The 9,302-nt window shown below is 45.1% G+C and overlaps 1 protein-coding gene across 3 annotated transcripts in view; it reads left to right on the top strand.

Annotated features, from left to right (window-relative positions):
* Nucleotides 1-4,247: 4,247 nt before the first annotated feature.
* Nucleotides 4,248-9,302, top strand: part of SRL (sarcalumenin) — a 41,773-nt gene continuing 36,718 nt past the window's right edge. For all 3 annotated transcript variants that reach the window (XM_040441815.1, XM_040441814.1, XM_040441812.1), the window contains exon 1: nt 4,248-4,324. In XM_040441815.1, the coding sequence (XP_040297749.1) occupies nt 4,264-4,324 (61 nt within the window). In that variant the 5' untranslated portion in view covers nt 4,248-4,263. The remainder of the gene's footprint in view (nt 4,325-9,302) is intronic.

Genomic DNA, 9,302 nt, shown 5'->3' with positions numbered 1-9,302 from the left:
TTGCCTCTTCTCTTGTACTGACATGACCTCCTGGACTGACCCCGGCTAGTTGACCCGCCTCGCCCTTCCGTTTTTGGTGGTACCTTGCTTGTTCCACCTCTGTGTCCGCTCGAGTGCTACCTCTCATTGGCTGATCGCTTCCCTGCTGTCTCTATCTCTCTGTTTGCACTTACACAGGTCAGGGACTGTCGCCCAGTTGCGCCCCGTCACCTAGGGCGGGTGGTGCAAATAGGCAGGGACAGGGGACCGGGTGGCAGCTCAGGGGGTGCACCTCCGCTCTATCTTTATACCCGTGATGCTACCCTGTGACACCTGCCCACAGGGAACAACAACCCAGTACAGCCACAGGAAGTGGAGACTCCCCCCCCCTAAAGCCCCTCCACCTTCACTAGTTTGTGCCAGCGTGAGAGGAAGCAAGATGTCGTGTCCTCGGCTCCCAGACTGGGGTAGCATGTGCTATGGCGACGACCTGCCCGAACTACGGGAAGGGGTGGAGGAAATACGGGTGCCGCAGCTTGTTGGCGACGACCTGCTAGAACTACGGGAAGCGGTGGAGGAAATACGGGTGCCGCAGCTTGTGAGGAGACCAGAGAAGGAATCGGGAGCGTTCCCCGTGCCGGCTGGCACGGCAGAGGTGGACGGAGTTACCACTCCCCCGCCCAAGAAGAGCGGGACCTTTGAAGGATTTAATCCAATGGTGCCGAAGGGAGTCACGACCTATGCATCTTCTACCTGGGATTACCGCAAAGCAATTGAGGATTGGGTGGTCCGTCTGCTAGACCAACCGCTGCCCCATGACCCAGTGTTAGAGAGGAAAACTGGAACGGTCATCTGGTTTTCTGTCGAGAGGGGTACAGGTTTCATCCGAGACAATGAGACTGGGGCAGAGCTGTTTGTGAAAAGACGCTCGGTCAAGTGCCCCTACTTGCCTCAGGCCCGACACAGCCTTTATAAAGGAGACCAGGTGGAGTACACCCCGATGGAGTCTCCAAAGGGCCCCTTCGCCACTAGGGTGAATCTGTTAGTGAAACCCCTCGTCCCAGCACCAGCACCGGAGTGCTGGCAGGAAGACCAGCTGTGGCGGAGCTAGTGCACTGTTTACAAGAGTCTGCGGATGGAGTGCTGCGCTTCCGCGAAAGACCCCAACCAGAGCCGAAGCCACTCATTCTGGGACTGCCTGCGCCACCAAATTATCAATTGGGATGCGTCTCCAGTGCTTAGTATATGTACCGCATACTGAAAAAAAAAAACGGCCAGTATACTGAATTCAAAATACTGTAGTGTGCATGAGCTCTTAAGGCCTCTTTCACACTACCGTATGGCTATTTCAGTGTTTTGAGGTCCGTTTTTCACGGATCCGTTGTTCCATTTTTTTGTTTCCGTTTCGGTTCCATTTTCTCCGTATGGCATATACAGTATACAGTAATTACATAGAACAAATTGGGCTGGGCATAACATTTTCAATAGATGGTTCCGCAAAAAACGGAACGGATACGGAAGACATACGGATGCATTTCCGTATGCATTCAGTTTTTTTTGCGGACCCATTGACTTTAATGGAGCCACGGAACGTGATTTGCGGCCAAATATAGGACATGTTCTATCTTTGCACGGAACGGAGATACGGAAACACGGAAACTGAATACATATGGAGTACATTCAGTTTTTTTTGCGGACCCATTGAAATGAATGGTTCCGTATATGGACCGCAAAAAACGGCCAGCAAAACGAAAAAAAAACAAAACGGTAGTGTGAAAGAGGCCTTAGCCAGATAGCGAGCACCTTACTGCATCTGAGGACGTTTAATTCTAAACGGATTTCTGATGAATTTACTATTTTTTTTCTATAAATGGAAGAAATTATTTAAAAAAATGTGATTAAAAAAAATCACTCTTCTGACTTTCATGTTGGAAAAAGTGGAACAGGTGCTTCAAAAATATGGCGCTCAGCCTGAATATCATATTAACACTAGGCTGACAGCAGAGCAACTCTGATAAATCTCCTCACTACAGCTCTAAATGACTGCTTACCTTCATTTCCCTTATTTTTATAAAACTGCCTGCCTGAAGTCACCACTAGGGGGAGCTCAGTGCATATGAATTTATAGAGTTAACATTGTCTGCAATGGCAGTTGTAATAATCTCTCTTTGCAATGAACTCGCCCGAGTGGTGGCTGCTTGAAGATGCACTGTTTTCATATCAGGAAGGAAGAAGTTCAGCGCCGGGCCCCTTAGAAGTCATGTGGTCTGTCTCTATAGAAGTTACGGCACTGATCCCATAGGACTATATTAAGTGCAATATCACAATGCTCTTCCTCAGTCATGCACGGATTTAATCAACACCCGAGAATTTTTAATTTCCTTTTTCCCCCTCAGTCAGCGCAGTAGGGGTTAAGGTTTGTGATGGGACAGACGGATTCGGAAACCATAGGAATTAATCCCAAACCGGTCCCTGTGGGTAACAACATTCCACATAACAAGAAAGTCGGAGTGGAGACAGCTGACGGCCGGGGTGGGACTAAGGGTCTGCGGATAAAAGCAGTCATGTTGTATTAGATAATGTGGTTGGGTGCGGGCTGGTTATTTATATGTGTCAGTTTCACTTAATATTAATGTAAAGGGAAGGAGGGGGGGCATCCAAAAACATTATAGTGCAGGTCCGTGCTGGAAATTAGTGCCATATTTTACCAAAAATCCTAACGTAAAAAATGAAGAAGTTTTGCAATAGGTCTTAATTAAGAATGACTTGCTGTTTTATTACTACAGGTCCTAGGAAGACTATGCGTTTCCATGGTAACAGACTACGAACGTATTTTGTGTAGTCGTGCAGTCTCATCATTTCTCTCATTCTTCCCCCTACTTTCTGCTAGAATACATTTGGTAGGTTTGCCAAAAGTAGAGAACAGACAGAAGGGAAGACAACTGCAGTGTCACGTTTCGCCCGCTCACCTTCCTCGGTTCCGCTCTCCTCCGTCGCTCTAGTGTGTGCTGACTCTGGGACTATTGAAGGCCCGTTGCACTCCAGAGCGTCCTCTCTCCAGCCAATGCTCAGTCATCGCAGGCTTTTTAAGGGTACGTCTTATTTGCCATCTACCTTGCTTCTAATTTTGATCACATCTGTTTGTCTTCTGCCCACTCTGACCTATGGGCTTTGGTGCAAAAAAGGGGGTGGGCCTAGCCCTTCGGTGCACCTCATCATTCCATTGCTGGTCCCACCCCTTGGTGCATTGATGCAATAACCAAATGAATGATCCCCGAATGTGATTGATAATTATAGTTTGGCCCCCAAAAGTTGGAAAAGTTTGATCCCAGATCTTAATGAGGCTGCCCCAAGAAAGCGTTTATCACCGATGACTATCAATAACAAGAACAGGATCAATGAGTTCCTGGAATGAAAGGAGCGATAGTCAGGCATGTGCAGTGCTGCCCTAATCATCTCTGTGCCGAAGGTAGCCGAGCGCTCTACTCAGCTTCTTCAACAGCCCTATACTGTTGAGTGGAGCGGCAGTGCACATGCTTGACTTAAGCTCCATTCACTCTGGGGTTCCCCATTTACTTGACCGATGGGGGTCCCAGTGCTTGGAGCCCCACCAATCAGATACTTATCACCTATCACCCAAAGATAGGTGATGAGTGATTACAGTGGGATATCCCCTTTAAATGTCACTCTCAGTAGGACCTGTGAAAGAGGGCTATCCTTACCTGCTCCCAGATGCTTGGGTCTGGCTCTGTGGTTCCTGGACTGTCTTTAGTGGGCTTTTTGCATGGACGGGCTGCTGCAGTCAATGATTGGCCTCAGCGATGACTGCTTACGTCACTGCTGAAGCCAGCCATTGGCTGAAGCGGCTCACTTCACCCAATCCATGTAGGAAGATTACATTCGGGAACTGGAAGCCCGGTGAAGAGCTAGAACCGAGCTTCACAGGTCCCACTGGGGGGGGTGGCCAAAAAAAAAAATCCTGGACAATCCCTCAAAGTCTCATGAGATCCTGTATATCAGCATGTACCCATAGGGACCTGTGTGTCGCCATATAGTATCTCACTGAGGCACTTTTTTTGTGTGTCGGCCACAGCTGAGTTAATAACACATACACTTGCCCTAAATTCCTTATTAGGGTCACAATTGGTCAGGACGGCCCGTGTCAATGGGTTGTGACCACCTGTGATCCAGCCTGCAGTGACGTCTGTGTGTGTGTGAGCGTGTCCAGTGCCAGCTGCAGTATATATAGAAGAGCCAACCATCCCAGATTTCCTGGCTGATACCATGAAAGGACCAGGGTTATTCTGCTGCTGCCTTGCGGCCCTTCTCCTGTTTGTAGGAGCAGGTAGGCACCCCTCATTTTCCTTCTGTAACGTGGGTCACCGTGCTTGTTCCTTGATTTTCAGGCTTGTGTGATTCATATTTGGCTGCTGAGTTGAACTTAAATTTACTTAAGAAACGGCTGTGAGCCTGCATCTAAAATTACATTTACAGTATTATTTTTTTTTTTATAGAGCAAAATATTTAAAATAAATAATAATAAATAAATTAAATAAATACTAAATTGAATATATATATATATATATATATGCATATTGTAATAATGAATATTTAACATTTTCATTTAAAAAAAAGAAGAAATTACTGATATGTATAGCTATATGCAGAACAGATATGAATGTCATTGAGACCCTGGGTTAACCTCACGCCGCTGTCCGTTCTGTCTCGATCATTTCTGCTTAACGCTGAGTTGTACTTAAGCTTACTTAAGGGGCGGCTATGAGGCTGCATCTAAAATTATTATTTCATTTTTTTTATATTATATTGCAAAATAGCAAAAAAAAAATCAACAAATAAAATAAATAAATAAAAAATAAATAAAAATAAAAATAAATTTATATTTTGGTTGATTTTTATGCATTGATTATTATTGTAATAATGACTATTTAACATTTTAATTAAAAAGATAATAAATACATTTGAATTACCGTATATGCATAGCTATATGCAGAATAGATGTGATTGTCATTGAGACCCTGGGTTAACCTCATGCCGTCATCTGTTCTGCCTCAATCATTTCTGGGTGTTAATCATGGGAATATGCTGACGGTGTTAAATAACCGAGCGCCTTAAGTTCTCAATTCAATATCATAGGGGTCATTGCACATGGCAGCCCCCGGTTTGGATCAGTCATTTCACTCAATGACCTTAAACATGTCATATCGAATCGGCGGAATGGGTTTTTGTCGCATTGTTGGACCCCCCGACAACATGAATGCCACTTTTTTGCATTAATAGATGTCGGGGTGTCGGGCAATTTTATATGTTATCTATATTGTCTGTTATAATATACACCCATCACTTCAGACAGATCATTTTTAAAGGGGGGGGGGGGGCACCTAAAATTACAAAAAATTAGATTTCTCACCCCATCAATAATAACGCCGTGCCTATATGAGAATCAGAGGGTATAGGCCCAGGGGTGGATTTTTCAGGTTGGGGGCAAATATGAGTTTTTGAATAAAATTGGATTTCTCATTTAACATTTTGTTGAATTTCAATTTTTTGGGCTAATTATTTGCCATTTAGTACCTGAGATTTTAGAAACTGTCTAAACGGCGCTAACTGGTAGGCAGGGAGCTGACGAACAGCTGATGGCTGAGGAAAGCTGAGGTGTCTCTGGGGTACAAAGTGGCAGCCGGTGTTAAGAGAGTGACAGGACAGGAGGCCTGCGGAGTCCGGGGCTGACGAGGGGGGGAAGGGGGAGAATATGGGAAGTTACTGTACCCTCCGCTATAATAAAGTGATAGGTCAGCTTGCCATGTTCTTCACACAAATAGTTACGGGTCTGACAGTCAGCTCGCGTTCTACAGCTAAAAGCTCAGGAGAAGTGGTCGGCATGTTGGAATTTTTATTTATTAGTTTTTTTATTGCATAAAATTTTTTTTTTTTTTGCTTTTGAAATTTTAATGGTGTTGCTGGTAGTTTATTCTGTTTTATCTTATATTTTAATATTGCGTATTTAGTTTGCATCTTGAATTTTTTCAGGTTACCCTCATTGAGAGGCTTGCTAGGATCCATTAAAAAGGTTATGCCATGATTAAAGTTAAAAAAGGATAATCAGAAATCATATAAAGTACATGACAGTCTTTTTCCAACAAAACCTCACACGCATCCAGAGATCTCCCCATTCATTGCTCCAATTGCCAAGCTGGCAGCTCAAGGGGTGTGTCCTGTCTGCTGCAGTTCTCTCCCTATCACAGCTCAGGGGGCTGCAGCTGGTGGCAATTGAATGGATAAGGATCCGCTCAGAATCCATCAGTTTTTGCCTCCGTTCCGTCTCCATTCCTCTCTGGAGGCTGCTTGCAGCGTTTTGGTGTCCGTCTGACGAAACTGAGACAAAACGGATCCGTCCTGACACACAATGTAAGTCAATGGGGGACGGATACGTTTTCACTGACACAATCTGGCACAATAGAAAACGGATCCGTCCCCCATTGACTTTCAATGGCGTTCAAGACGGATCCGTCTTGGCTATGTTAAAGATAATACAAACGGATCCGTTCTGAACGCATGCATGCGGTTGTATTATCTGAACGGATGCGTTTGTGCAGATCCATGACGGATCCGCGCCAAACGCGAGTGTGAAAGTCGCCTTACCCAGAAGGTGGATAGAGAAATTAGAAAAATATCAAACAGCAGGTGGCGCTATAGAGATACATTTTATTATATAACTCATTGGCTATACTAAATCTTTACGTACATGCAAATGCAAAAGTATTCATATCCAGGTGCTGGTGTGAAAACTGTGGAATATTTTTCGTAGGATTTTCTACTACACCTGCAGGTGCTCAAAGTGCCTTCAACAACTTATATGACATGGGTTTATGTTTTTATATGCATTTTTAGTTCTAAAGGTACGTTCATAACTGCCTTTACAAATGCTGCTGAAATTGACCAAATGCCATGCACGGCCAGATCCCCATTGACTATAATCTGGCTGGGATCTGGCCACTTTTTGCCATAAGCATTTATGCCGGAAAGTGTCCGGATCCCATTATAATCAATGGGGATCCGTCGACGCACACGCCATTATCTGGTGAACAGCGGCAGGCTGTTGCTCTGCTGGAACATGCCGGAGTTTTAACCGCAGATGTGAAAGTAGCATTAGATGTTTCAGGTCATGCACGAGACATGTCATTTTCATTTAATTTAAAGGGGGAGTCCATTCAGGAGTCCAGATCCCATAGGACCACCACTGATTTCCTGATTCAAGTCTGTGATCAAGGCAGCGTCATCACCTGCCGACCATACGAGGCCTGTTCTCCCATGATACTGTAGGCGGTGGGGTTGTCAGCACTGCGCTGCTGTGGGATATCATGTGTGGTCGCCTCTCTTGGCAGCTCTGGCAGCTGACATACAGTACATATCTCTGATGCAATTTTTGTGAAATCACGCTGCAGGTTGTACTTGAAGATCCATCACAGCCCTTAGTAGTGCAGTGCTATTTCGAAAGGCGTCTATCTCAGGAGGTGGACAGAGAAATTAGAAAAATAGCAAACAGCAGGTGGCGCTATACAGATGCATTTTATTAAATAACTCCCTGGCTAGACGACATTTTTAATTGCATGCAAATGCAAAAGGACAGACGTGGACTGAGGAGATAGAGTTGTCCTAGAGGGACAAATGGGTGGGAAAATTCTTAAAGGGGGCTTCTAATGTTAGAGATACTCCAGGCAAAGACACCAATAAAGGGGTTCTGGAAGTAAGAGGATGTTCAGATCCCCATGGGTCTGAATGATGGGATGGCCTGATGTCAGTGGGGGAATGGATGTGAACACCACACATAGAAGTCAGTGGGGCAATGTTGGAGGCCTTTAGTATTCACAGACACCTTTGAGCCCCTCAGGTTTTTATATCCAGTGATCGGATCATGGTGGGGGTAGTAGTGTTCTGTGTATAAAGTGTATTAGAACTGCATTATGGTCATGTCCAGTGGTCGGGTGATGTTGGCAGGAGTAGTGTTCTATGTTTAGAGTATAATAGAATTGTATTATGGTCATGTCCAGTTGTTGTCATGTTGGGGGTTGTAGTTCTCTATGATCCCCACTACTGTGTGGAGGCACTAAGGGGGCATTCTGCTGTGAAGGGGGCGCTAAGGGGACATTCTTAATGTGTGGGAGCATTAAGGGGGAAAAACTACTTGTGGGTGCACTAAGGTGGTAGAACTACTGTGTGGAGGCACTAAAGGGGTATTCTACTGTGAAGGGGGCACTAAGGGGCCGTTCTACTGTGAAGGGGGCACTAAGTGGGCATTCTTAATGTGTGGGAGCACTAAGGGCATATAACTACTGTGTGCAGGCACTACGGGGCATTCTACTGTGAAGCGGGTACTAAGAGGGCATTCTACTGTGAAGGGAGAACTAAGGGGGCATAACTGCTTGTGGAGGCACCAAGGTGGAATAACGACTGTGTGGAGGCACTAAGGGGGTATTATACCGTGAAGGGGCACTAAGAGGGCATTCTACTGTGAAGGGGGCACTAAGTGGGCATTCTTAATGTGTGGGAGCACTAAGGGCATATAACTACTGTGTGCAGGCACTACGGGGCATTTTACTGTGAAGGGAGAACTAAGGGGGCATAACTGCTGGTGGAGGCACCAAGGCGGTATAACTATGGTGTGGACGCACTAAGGGTGTACTATACTGTGAAGGGGGCACTAAGGGGGCATTCTACTATGTGGAGGCACTAAGGGGGCATAACTACTTGTGGGGGGGCTAAGGGCATATAACTACAATTTGGGGCACTACAGGAACATTATGCTTTGAAGAGGGCATTCTTAATGTGTGGGAGCACTAAAGGGACATAGGCACTAAGTCGTTCCTTGGACTTTTCAAAATGTATAGAGTATGATAGAATTGTACATTCATCATGTCCAGCGGTCAGGTCATATTGGGGGTTGAAGTTCTTTTATGTACAGCGTATAATGGAATTGTATTATGGTCATGTTCAGTGGTTGGGTCATGTTGTGGGTTGTAGTGTTCCATGTGTAATGTATAATGTAATTGACATGATGTTATGTCCAGTGGTTGGCTCATGTTTGATGTTGTAGTCATTTTGGGGGTTGTAGTGCTCTATGTATAGAGTATAATAGAATTGCTATTATGATCATCTCCAGCGGTTGGATCACGTGGGGGGTTGTAGTGTTCTATGTGTAGTAATTACATGATGTTATGTCCAGTGGTTGGCTCATGTTAGAGGTTGTAGTCATATTGGGGGTTGTAGTGTTCTATGTGTGGTGTATAATGTAATTACATGATATT

The sequence above is a fragment of the Bufo bufo genome, chromosome 7 (genome assembly GCF_905171765.1).
Source record: "Bufo bufo chromosome 7, aBufBuf1.1, whole genome shotgun sequence".
Classification (NCBI taxonomy): domain Eukaryota; kingdom Metazoa; phylum Chordata; class Amphibia; order Anura; family Bufonidae; genus Bufo; species Bufo bufo.
This window is presented reverse-complemented; position numbering and strand designations above follow the sequence as displayed.